The following is a 14456-nucleotide window of genomic DNA, read 5'->3' as shown; positions in this document are numbered from 1 at the left end:
ATCCTTCATTTCTCTTTTTTGACACAGAGTCTTCCTCTGTTGCCCAGGCTGGAGTGCAATGGCACGATCTCAGCTCACTGCAACCTCTGCCTCCTGGGTTCAAGCGATTCTCCTGCCTCAGCCTCCCAAGTAGCTGGGATTACAGGCATGTGCCACCACACCCAGCTAATTTTTGTATTTTTAGTAGAGACGGGATTTTGCCATGTTGACCAGGCCGGTCTTGAACTCCTGACCTCAGGTGATCCATCTGCCTCGGCCTCCCAAAGTGCTGGGATTACAGCCGAGAGCCACCACACGCCTGGCCTTCTGTTACAATGTTTTTAGTCTCTAGCATTTTATTTTATTTTTACAATTTCCATTTCTCTGCTTATATCTGTTCTGGCATGTTGTCTGCTTTTCCCATTAAAGCCTTTGGCACATTAATCATAGTTTAAAAAATTCCTGGTCTGATAACTCCAATGTTCCTTGCTAGAAATATGGTTTGGATACTTGTTCAGTTTCTTCAAACTGTTTTTTTGCCTTTTAGTATGCCTCATAATTTTTTTTTGGAAGTAGTACATATTTACTGGGTAAAGGGAACTGCAGTAAAAAGACCTTTAGTAATGTAGTGATAAGGTGTTGGGGGAGGCAAAGTGTTCTGTAGTCATAAGATTAACTCACAGCCTTTTGCTTAGCCTAGCCCTGAGTTGTAAACTTCACCAGTGTGTCTTAGTCCTCCTCCAGTGTGATAACATGGCTGGAGGAGCTGGAGTTGGGTATTTCCCTTCCCCCAGGCAGACTGGGCTTTGGTAAAAAAGTTTCTCTTGACTGCAGGCCTTGCTAAGAAAAATAGAATGCTCTGGCATATTTAATGGTTACTTTCCACCCCTCTCTGTTCTGCTGGAAGCATGAGAAGATTTTTTTCCAATATTCACTGTGAGAACCTGGTAGAGCTCCTGGAGGTAAAACTCACAAAATTATGGGGGACCATGGAGTTTTTAACTCTGACACTTGTCCACTCTGAGTCTCCAGTAATTTGTCAACTGCAGGTCAGGTTTTCCTACTACCTTCGCACTGGTTCCTGGAGAGGTTTCTGCACCAGTTAAGTTGTGATTCTCTCTATCTGCCTATCTCCAATTATGGGGGCAGAGATTTGCCCTGTGACCTCAATTCTCTGCTAGATACAAGAAAAGTTGTTGTTTTCTCAGGTTGTTCAGTTTTTGTTATTAGCGTGAAGTGGTAATCTTAAGCTTCTTACATGGCATATTATTATTATTTTGAGACAGAGTTTCATTCTGTCAGCTGGAGTGCAGTGGCATGTTCATGGCTCACTGCAGCCTTGACCTCCCAAGCTCAATTGATCCCCCCACCTCAGCCTCCTTAGCTGGGACTACAGGCATGCACCACCACGCCTGGATAATTTTTTTTTTTTTTTTGGTAGAGACAGGATTTCACCATGTTGCTCAGGCTGGTCTCGAGCTCCTGGGCTCTGCCCGTTTCAGCATCCCAAAGTGCTGGGATTATAGGTGTGAGCAACCAAGCCCAGCCACATACCAGATTCTTGTAGGATTTTTAGTATGAATTTTTGTCTTGAGGGGCAAAGGAAATTTAAGACTACCATTCCTAGATTTCCTACCTGTTAAAAGTTTGAGAATCACCATTCTAGCAGAATTATATGCAACGAGCACTATAAAGAAGTTGTGACAATTTATAAATTAATTTTAATTTAAAATCTCAGTGTGTACAGATCAATAGTACACACGGAGCAGCTCATGTTTTAGCACACTAGAAGGCAGAAAGGGAGTCACTTTGTGTTTTCCAAAATCAAATTATGAAGAACAAAAGTTACTTTAAAATTAATAATTCAAAATTTGGTATATGTATCACTCTACTTTTTTCTCCACCTCACAAAATCTTTCTTTTTTTTTCCTTTTTTTTTTAAGTTCCAGGGTACATGTGCAGGATGTGCAGGTTTGTTACATAGATGAACATGTGCCATGGTGGTTTGCTACACCTATCAACCCATCACCTAGGTATTAAGTCCAGTATGCATTAGCCATTTTTCCTAATGCTCTCCCTCCCTCCACCCCACTCTACTTTTTATGTGAAGGTACAGAGTTTCAAGTAGTTCTAAGATGCATAAATGAGGTACCTATGGAACATTTTCTAACTCCTACCTCAAAAACCAGATTATTCCAAAGCATTTGTTATACCTTTGCAGTATGTTTGAAATATTTCATAATAAATGCAACTGCATGAGTTTAAAGGATTTCATATCATTTGATGTTTTAAAATAGGCATTTCAAAAGGAGGTCCTTTTGCTTACAGCTCCAAACTCACTGGACATTTACAGCTTAGAGTATGGTTAAAGTATGGAGACTAAAATGCTTGTTCCTATTAATATATACTTACTTAGGAAAACCAGTCAACTTTTCCTTTAGATATGTGGATGTGATTTGACTACAATGAAGAATAGTATTTCAAGAAATACTAAATTTGTTCTTTGAATAAGGGAGTGCTAAACAGCTATTACTTTTCTACAGAAACAAAATTTAGTAAAATTAATTTTTCTCATTGCATTATAATTGGGCTAAAAATTAATCAACAAAATATGGCTCATTTAAAATTTGCCCAGGTTTTTCTTTCTTTATATAGAAGTAGGGGAATATTTAAATGCTTATTTGAATATGCATATGTTCAGCAAATGCTAAAAGTTTTATTTTTTTGAGTGACATGAACAAATAACTGCCTGTTGGAAGATGCATTAAACAAAAGTGAGCCTATAGTCTGGTGTTTGCACCTGTCTGAACCATTCAGGAAGAAATCTGGCTGAAACTTCTAGTGAGTTTAATTCATGTCTACCCAGAAAGGCAGCTGCTTGGAGATAAGGCTTTAATGTTTCTCTTTTCCAAGTTTGAATTCACTTTTAACAAAGCTAAAAAAACTCTATGGTAGCACACAGTTGTTTTAATATTTTTAAAATTAACCTGGGCTTTTTTTCTCAAATGAAAAATTTTAGCCCATTCATAATGTTCTCTTTTGAAAATAAACATTTCATTCTCCTAGGAAAACAAATTGGAAATAGGAGGTTTTAAAAACCTCATACTATACAAACTAGTCATTTCATGTACACAAAAGAGTCTAAGGTAATAATTTGAAAATGTTGTTAAAGATTTATGTGAGAAATATGCTTTGTATGTTCACAGGATGCAATATTTTGCAGACTCTAAAGTCATGCTTTAGTGAATATCTAAAGACCAGGAAAACGTTCATGGTATATGTTGCAGAAAAGCATTGAATAATTAACCATAAAGTGTGGTCCGAATTTTGGAAAATAAAAATCCACATGTGGACATCTGAAACAAAATACATCAAAATAATGGGTTATATTATTTCTGCTACCAAACTTTCTATACTTTTCAGATTTTCCATGAGGATGTATTTTCATTTAGGTAAAAAAAAATGTACTTTTACTCACTATGATGACTATATACGACCTCTTTTAGAATTGCTCACACAAACCACAACCAAACTGAATAAACTTTGGTCTCAAACATACTTTTTCTATTCTATATTATTTACCTTCAGCATATATCACAAGGCAGGAAAAATAAATTGTTGTCTACTTCCCCTTCAAAAGTGTTTATGTCTTAACTCTTAGATTGATTCCAGGTCACTCGGGAATGATTTCAACATAGTGTGTACGTGTGTGTGTGTGTGTGTGTGTGTGTAGGTATGTATGTATGTATGTACATACGTACGTACATGTGTTTAAGGGCTGGTAATGTCTCCCTTTAGAATAATTTATTGTTTTTAAAACTCTCTCAAATACGTATGTACACACACACACACTTATTTTGCCTAAGTTACACTTCTCTTTCAACTATATAAGAATATAGATACTTGTGCTTCTAAGCAAAAAGCATTACCTATTACATAAGGTTCTCAGATAACTGACATGGCGGGCTCATTCATTAAGGGAAATTCCTCCCTTCCATTATACATGGTAGTGGCAAAAGCTTAGCCAGCAGATGGTTATGGTTCTCTTGATCATAAAGAAATGTTCCCTAGTTTCAATGAGGTAGACTGGTCTATAAGGAAAACAGACCAGAAGATCCATGTTTTGATACTAGAAATAATGCATGTAACATTCAAAGAAGGATCTTGAGGGCAGGAACCAAGACATCTAAAAATTTAAAAGAGAACCCACAGGGTTCGGCCTATAGTAGAAACTGAAGAAATATTTAAAGAATGAATTACATTTCTATTAAGCAATTCTATTTTTCCATTGTCTTGAAGTACAAAGTGTTGGTATGGCAAAAGCCTTTGATATCAAAAAAATTGTGGAAATGATTATGCTCACCTGATATTCTATAAATAGTTCGCTCCTTTTTCATGGATATTTACAATATTAATTGGCACAAGTAGGAATTATCTTGTGGGTACACGCTACTGTACGGCATTTTTGACCCAGCAACCATGTCCTAGTCATGTTGTGTTCCTGGGCTCCTAATTCAGTGGTGTTTACCTCATGAACCAAAGAATGCCCCAAATGAATAGTATACCTTAGAAATCCTTTCAGCGTAAGGCTTACAGTGTCTCATTCTTTCCAATATGATCTTATAATTTGCAAAGTTCATTTATAAGAAATTTATATATTAAAATATTCCTAAGAACAATTATAGTAGGTAATTTCACAGTAGGTATTCAGGGTCTTAGAATAAAGTGGGACCTTGAAAATCAGTAACTTAAATTTTAGCTGAGTATTCTCAAGATACTTCTATTAACTGTTTAGAATGAGAGGTATATGTGGCAGAATATTAACTAGAGCCAAGCTACGACAATTTGGTGAAGACTCTACCTCAGACTGTACGTCTGAAACAAGTATTTAAGTAGTAACCTTGAATATTGTTTCCAAAAGCTTAACAAGGTGGTTTTATTTCCTTCAATGAGAATGTTTTCCATCAATAAAAAAGTTAACCCACATCTTGTACATAGAATACATTCACTTTGAACTCCATCAGTGGATAGGACAAAGCACTGTCCTTTAGTAAATCCAACTACAAGTATAAAATAAATACAAATTTGTAAAAATTTTTAAAATAGAGATTACACATATAAGGAGATAAAAGAAGTAACATCTTGTGAATATATGCAGTACTTTAACCAAATACTGGTCATCAGATATATGATGCTCATATGGAGAGTTGAGAGGCTTAAAGAAGAGACAACAATAATTTATGATTAAAAATTAAGGTTGGCTGGGTGCAGTGGCTCACGCCTGTATCCCAGCACTTTAGGAGGCCGAGGCCGGTGTATCACGAGATCAGGAGTTCGAGACCAGTTCGGCCAACATAGTGAAACCCCGTCTCTACTAAAAATACAAAAAATCAGCCGGGTGTGGTGCTGTGTGCCTGTAATCCCAGCTACTCGGGAGGCTGAGGCAGGAGAATTGTGTGAACCTGGGAGGCAGAGGTTGCAGTGAGCCGAGATCACACCACTGCACTCCAGCCTGGGCAACAGTGCCAGACTCCATCTCAAAAAAAAAAAAAAAAAAAAATTAAGGTTGACAAGTTTGCCAGCCTGCTTCTGAGCTTTCTATCTCCAACAGCTGGTAAGTGGTAACATAGTTATTCTTTGTAGACTTGCTCGATCAGAATTACATTTTTGTAGCTCAGAAGATTCAAAGTTCCTGTTTCGTACCAAATAGAAAATTCTGGGTCGTACTAGGTATTTATAAACTTTCATACTACATAATCAATGTTTTTTAGGGTACAGGATGCCAAAACCATCTAACCTCAAAATCCTCTTGTCTATACATATCTACTTAACAATATGCATATTGTTAGCAAATACAGATGTGAGAGAAAAATAGTATTCTTGAGAGAACTGCATGCCAGGAAGTGCTAGCTTTTAACCTTTGTGTTTTTAACCAAGTAACAGATATTGTTTAAGAAGGTATATCTGAATATATTGTAATGTAAATTTTCAATGAAATAACTTCAGCCCTGAGACATAAGATACCAAAGTTTAAAAATCCCAAGTATGTAATAAAACACCAAATTTTAAAACATAACTTTCAACATTTCCTTTTACTTTTCTGAAGAAACATTTAAGATGCACTATTATAATAAGGTAAATATTGAAATTGAATATATTTGAATTCAAAAACTAAAGATTTTAATTACTTTTTACTTAAATATTTTAAGCAATTAACAATTTAACCACAGCATCTTATCAGTATCGTAGTATCTAGTAATTCCATTTTTATATCAAAGTATACATTTTTTATCCATTTTTGAATAATTAGTAAATCAGTAGTTTGCTTATATTGAATAACCTTGATTTTGAACAATATAAGCAACTCTAATGGACTATTTAGAAAATGGTAATGTTCTAATTAGAAAATACCAATATCAACAATGTTATTTGTTGAATGCAACTGATAATTACTTTCAGCAATCAACTAAATACCAGATTGACTACAAGAAAGAGAATAAAGGACACCAACTCACCATTAAACAATATTTACTGACTCTTTTCTATGATCCGCCCACCACAATGTTAGCAACAGGGATAATATTTATATAAAAGAGAGTGGGCATGGGCTATGTGTTTCACATCTCTATGTTCCTAAGGTCAGTGGATGATTCATTAAGGAGTTTGTCACCTTTATGAATTCTTTATGTTTAACTTAAGAAATGGATACTCATTTTGTTTGGGGGTTGAGGTAAAAGGGGTGGGTCAAATAGATTACCTGAAATAAACATAAACTCACATTCTTTTTCTCCCTTATCCCCACAAGTGTGTTAAATATAATTCATTGTGGAGGAAAGAAATTGTTAAGTGTGAATTTTATAAAATAAACTGTAATATGGTGATAATGAAAGATGGTAGTCTGTAAGCAGAGTTCTGGCCACTATTTTGTATATTTAAAAGGTCTATGCAAAAGCTTTGTGATGAATAAAGGAGATTAGGCTTAAAAAAAAGTTAACTGTAACAATTTTACCTTAAATTTTTATGATATGGCTCCTTGCATTTGAAAAAGGCTATAGATAGTGATAACTGAAAGAGTAACTGATAGTCCTTTACATCCTAAGCACAGAGGAAGAGTTCTTCTGTATGCTTACTATTTGTAGTCTGTTACTATTTCTGACCCTGACTCTTGAATTCATTGCCTTTGCTCAGAATCACGCAAGAGTTTAAATTACACTTCTGCTAGACATTTTAAAGAACATATTATACTCATTACACATTCACAGTTTAGTTAATGATGGAATCATTAATGATGAAGGATATAAAACAACTTCTGGTATAATCAAGGATATAATACAACTTGAAAATTGTCTATCATAATCTTCTTAGCTGTTACCAATTGTATGATGTCATATTTACATATGAACGACTTCAACACCTCAATAATCTATGGATTTGTAGTACTGTGATTCTCTTGAAAGCCAGAGCTTTGTAATACAAAATAATAAAATTATGGATTTTATAAAATAATATTCTTTTCTTTTTTTTTTGAGATAGCGTTTCACTCTTGTTGCCCAGGTTGGACTGCAATGGCTCAATCTCGGCTCACTGCAACCTCCACCTCCTGGGTTCAAGTGATTCTCCTGTCTCAGCCTCCCAAGTAGTTGGGAGTATAGGTGTGCGTCACCATGCCTAGCTAATTTTGTATTTTTTTTTTTCTTTTTTAGTACAGATGGGGTTTCACCATGTTGGTCAGGCTGGTCTCGAACTCCTGACCTCAGGTGATCCACCCACCTTAGCCTCCCAAAGTGCTGGAATTACAAGCGTGAGCCACCAAGCCTCGCCTCTGGCTTTCAAAAGAGAGAATCACAATAATACAAAAATTTGAACCTGTTGAAATAACACTGTCCATATCCCAACAGCTCCTAAACAGGTTAACTAAAATGGCATAATAAATTTGCCTGAGTTCATGCATGCCTTAATAAATAACCTTCAGAAAAAAATGTTAATCATTTTATTTTTCTATATTAATCATTTCATTTCCCACTGTTCATTATCTTTTCATTAATGTTATTTTGCTTTAAATTAGTACTAACACATTTAAGTCAATCATTTATTTAAACAACAACATTGGCTAGGTGCAGTGGCACATGCCTGTAATCCCAGCATTTTGGGAGGCTGAGGGAGGCAGATCACTGAATCTCAAGAGTTTGAGACCAGTCTGGGTAACACGGCGAAACCTCCTCTCTACAAAAAAAATTAGCAGGGTGTGGTGGCTCCCTCCTGTGGACCCAGCTACTTGTGAGGCTGAGGCAGGAGGATTGCTTGAGCCTGGGAGGCAGAGGCTGCAGTGAGCCGAGATCAAGCCACTGCACTCTAGCCTGGGCAACACAGTGAGACCCTGTCTCAAACAAACACACATGCACAACACACCCCCCCCAGATATTGTTTGAAAAATACGTGCAATAAACTCTTATTTTAAAACCTTTTTAAAAAATGCTCTTCAAACTGCAAACCTAGAAAATTTAAGGGATCAAAATAAACTAGACTTGAAATCAAAATTCAAACTGGCAAAAAACACTTGGGCTAAAAAATATTACAAATTTCCCCTCTTAGGGATACAACTAGACTATGTCAATGTGTTTGTAACAATGGCCAAAGTTAGAGTTAAGGAAAAAAAAAACCCCACAACTCAAAAATAAATAACAGTGAACCTAATTTCTGGATGCCTTCTTCCTAGGGCATCACATTACTTCACTGGGAACCTTCAAAGGCAATGAATGGCACTTGCTTACCTGAGGTGTTAAATACACACCCGCCCCGCCCCATCAGCTTCCCTGTCCTATTTCTAGTTTTGACAGAAAGAGGAGTCCCTTCACAAACAAGGTTAGCTCTGTAACAAAGCGAACAAAGAAAACAGCGCACTTGGCATGGCAACTTCCAACAACTTCGAACAGAGAGCAAAACTCTCCAACTTTATCGTGCTCTCATAGACACATTCCCCACTCACATGGAAAATGCTGTTTTAAAAACTTCCCCTTTTCAATGAATTGTCATGCTATAAAATATTACCTACTCCTATTTGGAATTTAAAGAGGAGCTATAAAATATTCCCTGCTACCATTTGCAATTATGTGAACATAATTCTCACCATAAGTGTCACCGAGATGGTAGCCCTTGAAGCTGCAAAGGCCAACTCTGCACACAGGAAGCCATGACAGGCACCCAAAGTCCGGCCAAGTGGAGAGCAGCAGGCACCCCGGGAGTGTGAGGGAGGGCCTTCTTTCCACCTCATGCAGCCAAATCCTCCTCCCCCTACCTGGGGCCCTCAACTCTCTACCTCACGTCCTCAACCCTCCACCCCCGACCTCACGCCCCCAAACCCTCCTCCCCCCACCGCACGCCATCAACTCTCCTCTGTCCACCTCACACCCTCAACCCTCCTACCCCCACACCTCATGCCTCTAAACCCTCCTCCCCACACCTCACACCCCCAAACCCTCCTCCCTCCACCTCACACCCCAACCCTCCCTCCTCCCACTACCTCTCACCCTCAACCCTCTTCCCCCTACCTCACGCCCTCAACCCTCCTCCCACATCATGCTCTCAAACCCTCCCCACCAACTCACACCCTCAACCCTCCTCCCCAACCCTCCTCCCACACCTCATGCCCCCAAATCCTCCTCAGCCCCTAAATCCTCCTCCATCCACCTCACACCCTCAACCCTCTTACCCCCAACTCACGCTCCCAAACCATCCCCACCAACTCATGCCCTCAACCCTTCTCCCTGCACTTCAAGCTCTCAACCCTCCTCTGCACCTCATACTCCCAAACCCTCCCCACCAACTCACGCCCTCAACCCTCGTCCCTGCACTTCAAGCTCTTAACTCTCCCCTGCACCTCACGCTCCGAAACGCTCCGCCCACCTCACGCGCTCAACCCTCCTCCCCCTACCTCATGCCTTCAACTCTCCCCGGCACCTCATGCTCCCAAACCGTCCCCCCACCTCACGCCCTCAACCCTCCTCCCCGCACCTCGCGCTCCAAAACCCTCCTTCCCCTCACCTCACACCCTCAACCCTCCCCCACACCTCATGCTCCCAAATCCTCCTCCCACCTCACGTCCTCAACCCTCCTCCAAACACCTCACACCTTCAACTCTCCCCCACACCTCATGCTCCCAAACCCTCCCCCCACCTCATGCCCTCAACCCTCCTCCAAACACCTCACGCCCCCAAATCCTCCTTTGTCCATCTCACACCTTCAACCCTCCCCCCTCCACCTTACTTCCCCAAACCCTCCTTCTCCCACCCCAAGCTCCCAAACCCTTCCCCCACCTCACGCCCTCAATCCTCCTCCCCCCACCTCATGGCCTCAACTCTCCTCCCCCACCTCACGCTTTCAAACCCTTCCCCCACCTCACGCCCTCAACCCTCCTCCCCCACCTCACGCTTTCAAACCCTTCCCCCACCTCACGCCCTCAACCCTCCTCCCCCACCTCACGCTTTCAAACCCTTCCCCCACCTCACGCCCTCAACCCTTCTCCCTCCCACCTCATGCTCCCAAACCCTTCCCCCACCTCACGCCCTCAACCCTCCTCCCTCCCACCTCATGCTCCCAAACCCTACCCTCACCTCACACCCTCAACCCTCCTCCCCCACCTCACGCTTTCAAACCCTTCCCCCACCTCACGCCCTCAACCCTCCTCCCCCACCTCACGCTTTCAAACCCTTCCCCCACCTCACGCCCTCAACCCTCCTCCCTCCCACCTCACGCTTTCAAACCCTTCCCCCACCTCACGCCCTCAACCCTCCTCCCTCCCACCTCATGCTCCCAAACCCTACCCTCACCTCACGCCCTCAACCCTCCTCCCCCACCTCACGCTTTCAAACCCTTCCCCCACCTCACGCCCTCAACCCTCCTCCCCCACCTCACGCTTTCAAACCCTTCCCCCACCTCACGCCCTCAACCCTCCTCCCTCCCACCTCACGCTTTCAAACCCTTCCCCCACCTCACGCCCTCAACCCTCCTCCCTCCCACCTCACGCTTTCAAACCCTTCCCCCACCTCACGCCCTCAACCCTCCTCCCTCCCACCTCACGCTTTCAAACCCTTCCCCCACCTCACGCCCTCAACCCTCCTCCCCCACCTCACGCTTTCAAACCCTTCCCCCACCTCACGCCCTCAACCCTCCTCCCTCCCACCTCATGCTCCCAAACCCTTCCCCCACCTCACGCCCTCAACCCTCCTCCCTCCCACCTCATGCTCCCAAACCCTACCCTCACCTCACACCCTCAACCCTCCTCCCACACCTCACGCCCTCAACTCTCCTCCCCCCACCTCCCGGCCTCAACTCTCCTCCCCACACCTCACGCCCCCAAACTTCCCTCTGCCTACCTCACGCGTCCAAACCCTCCTTTCTCCACCTCATGCGCCCAAATCCGTCTCTTCCCTCTCTCACACACCCATAAATCCTCCTATCTCTTCCCTCCCAGGCCTCTAAATCCTCGTCTCCTTCAAACCGCCTCCAGAGTTACCCCGAATTCTCTCTCGCCCTCTAAAACTCGCTCTTTTCCCTTAAAATAGCTCCCCTCGATTCCTTAATTCCCGCGCGACCGCGGACTCCTGGCTCCCGTAACTCACGAGAAGAAGGGGTCATCCTCAAAACTGCTGCTCAGCATCCTGAACATTCTGGCTCTGTCTTGCGGGGCGGCAGCCGCGGACAGATTGGAAAAACGATGTTAACTCGCCGCGGCCGCGACCGGAGCCTGCCTCCAGCACGGACGACGCCTCACTCGCCGCGGCGCAGGCGGTGCCCGCCGGGAAAGGAGGTGAGTGACACCGAGCTGCTTTCCCATTGGACATTGCTCTGTGACGTCACCAGGACGAGGCGGGGAGCAATGCGCCGCTGCCCTGGCAACCGCAATCAACACAGTGAAGGCGAGAAGTCTGGCCTTGCGCCGGCCGGGCAGCTTTTCGCCCAGGCTCCAGTGGGATGGGATAGCTTGTTCTCTGGGCTGCAGGAACCAAAACATTAGACCACCCTTTCTGTGACCTTGGGCATGCCGCCCTCGGTTCCAAGCCGCAAGTCTTTTTTTCGGGGAAAATGAAAAGGGGTCAAGATTTGGACCAGATGACACCCAATGTCCCCTTCAATGGTCGCATTCTGTCATCCACAGGAATTAGTCCTGTATCCGAAACATTCTCTGGTAGTCAAAAGCTGTGAGCAAATAATAAGAAAAAAATGTGCAAAACGTTTTTTAGTACAGTTAGCAAATAGTGTACTCAGTTGTTGAAGGAAATGGGATGAAGCCTATCAGATTTCAACAAACTTATTTACCTCTTGAGAAAGCTGCTCTCTTTTCGGTTGTCTTTCTGTGTCTCTCTTTCAAAGATCAAGTCTCACTGCGATGCTGATATGTTTTTAACACTTCTCCAGCATTTCTTAACCTAACAGCAGGTTTCAGGCACAGGCCTGCAGCAAGCAGCCATATCCAACTAAAATTCCACTACTATATATTTATCAGGGAGCTTTCTATTTATGGCAAGGAAACTGATTTTAAATTTAAATCAGTGCTATACATCAAGAGCTAGATTTTGCATTTTTAAGTGAAAAAGTAAGCTATCAAATAGAACAGGTGGGATTTGGATATGGTGGGGTGGTGGGGTAGGGAGAGCAGGGGAGGGGAACATCGTGATAGTGGTACTCGAATTACTAAGTTTTAGAAAACACTATCACGGGGTCTTTCAGGAGCCTGGAGACAGATGGAGGAGAAGACAGAAGAGAGATTAAGGAGAAGAATGGTAAGAGTATAAGAAAAGAGAAAATACATCTTGCATGTCCACCCTTAATTCAGTGAGCTCCCCAGCTTCTCTACAGGGCTGTCTTGCAGAGATAAAGGGGCGTCCATAGCTCATCAGGGCACCCTGGGATCAGGCCAGAGGGGTGGCACTTTGCCAGCATGAAGAAGTGTGCAAGCCCTGATTTGGAGGTGACAGGAGTAGTCAGGGGTTATTTTGAGAGCTGGAAATTTAATCCTTTGGATCTTTTACTCCCCACCCCCCTTTTTTAGCCAAGTTCTCTGGCAGCTTCCTTCCCCTGAGACTGGTGGCATGGGGTAGGGCAGACTTCACAGCCCAAGATGAGATGGCACAGCCCATCCAGGAAAGAGGATATTTTCTTTTCTTCTGGACTCAGAATAAAGCTCAGAGAGTATATACACAAAATTTCTAAAATTTCTAAATAAATTTCAAGGCAAACAAAATTGTTTTACAAGACCTTACATTGTTTTTCTCTTTAAAATAGTACAAGCACAAGATGTGAAGGAGGCCACACTTAAAAAAAAAGTTCAAATGGAGTAAGTTATGTGATAAAAGATAGTGTTAAAATAGCTCTGGATTAAGGCCAAGCAAATTTGTAATGTTACCCTCTAGTTTCTGTGGGAATTTTTTTAGAATCACATTGTTATAAAAGCTTTAGTCCAGGCACAGGTTAGTCAGGGAATTAGCTGAAGCTTGTGAAAGTAGTTCGGATCTAATGACAAATGCAAAAAAAAAAAAAAAAAAAAAGAGGAGGGCAGAGCAGAGTTGGCACTGAAGAGACCTTATCATTTTCAGAGCTGATGGGTAAGAGGCGGAATTGAAAGAAACGGTGGGTCAGGAGAGAATGAATACTCCAGCATGGGAGGAATAGAGATGCAGAACAGGACTGAGAGGAGAGGGTCCTGGACTTGGCTGTAAATATAATCATAATAGCTAATATTTATTGAATGTGTGCCAGGCACTGTTGTAGGCACTCCATATGCATTACCTCATTGAATCCTCATTAACAGTTTTATGGAGTAGAGATGGCTTTTATCCCCATGTATAGATGATGCATTCAAGACACAGAGAAGCTGAATAAATTGCCAAGGTTCACACAGCTAGTAATTGAACTGAGCTGGGTACCTGGAGCTTTCCTCGGTGAGTGCTGGTTATATGGTATGTGAGTGATGAGTCATACTTAAAAGATGCAGGATGAAAGCGGGTAATCATTTTTCAAAATCATGCTGACAAGCTAAGTGGACCCAAACTAAAAAATACAAAATTCAGTGGGAATATATTCACATCACATAAATTCAGTTCTACAAATATTTATTGAGTGACTACCCAGTGTTGGGGACTGATCTACAACCTTAGGCATCATTGAACAAAACAGACAAAAATCTCTGCCTTCCTGGAGTTTATGTTCTTGTAAGGACAGATTTAAAATAAGCAAAATAGAAAATAGTATACTGTAAGGTGATAAGTGTTAGGGAGAAAAGCTGATCAGGGTAAGGAGTATGGAGAGGTGCAATTATAAATAGCAAGTTTTGTGTACCCCTCACTAAGGGGAATTTGAGCAAAGACCCACAGGAAGGAAGTGGATGTCTAGTGGAAAAGCATTCCAGACCAGTGAAATCCTATAGTAGCATTTGCCTGGTATTTATACTGTACAGTTCTACTCATATGCCTTAAAACTCA

At 42.0% G+C, this 14456-nt stretch overlaps 1 protein-coding gene across 4 annotated transcripts in view; it reads right to left on the bottom strand.

The window, feature by feature from the left end:
- The window catches only part of MLF1 (myeloid leukemia factor 1), a 39032-nt gene extending 25536 nt beyond the window's left edge, over positions 1-13496 (bottom strand). For 2 of the 4 annotated variants that reach the window (XM_054482398.1, XM_054482400.1), the window contains exon 1: positions 11598-13496. In XM_054482398.1, the coding sequence (XP_054338373.1) occupies positions 11598-11644 (47 nt within the window). In that variant the 5' untranslated portion in view covers positions 11645-13496. Of the gene's footprint in view, positions 1-9106; positions 9291-11597 lie in introns of those variants that run through there. The other 2 variants (XM_054482396.2, XM_063661332.1) reach the window with 2 other exon arrangements.
- Between the last annotated feature and the right edge of the window lie 960 nt (positions 13497-14456).

This window comes from Pongo pygmaeus, chromosome 2 (genome assembly GCF_028885625.2).
Source record: "Pongo pygmaeus isolate AG05252 chromosome 2, NHGRI_mPonPyg2-v2.0_pri, whole genome shotgun sequence".
NCBI lineage: Eukaryota > Metazoa > Chordata > Mammalia > Primates > Hominidae > Pongo > Pongo pygmaeus.
The sequence above is the reverse complement of the archived record's forward strand: the minus strand, read 5'-3'. Positions and strand labels throughout refer to the sequence as shown.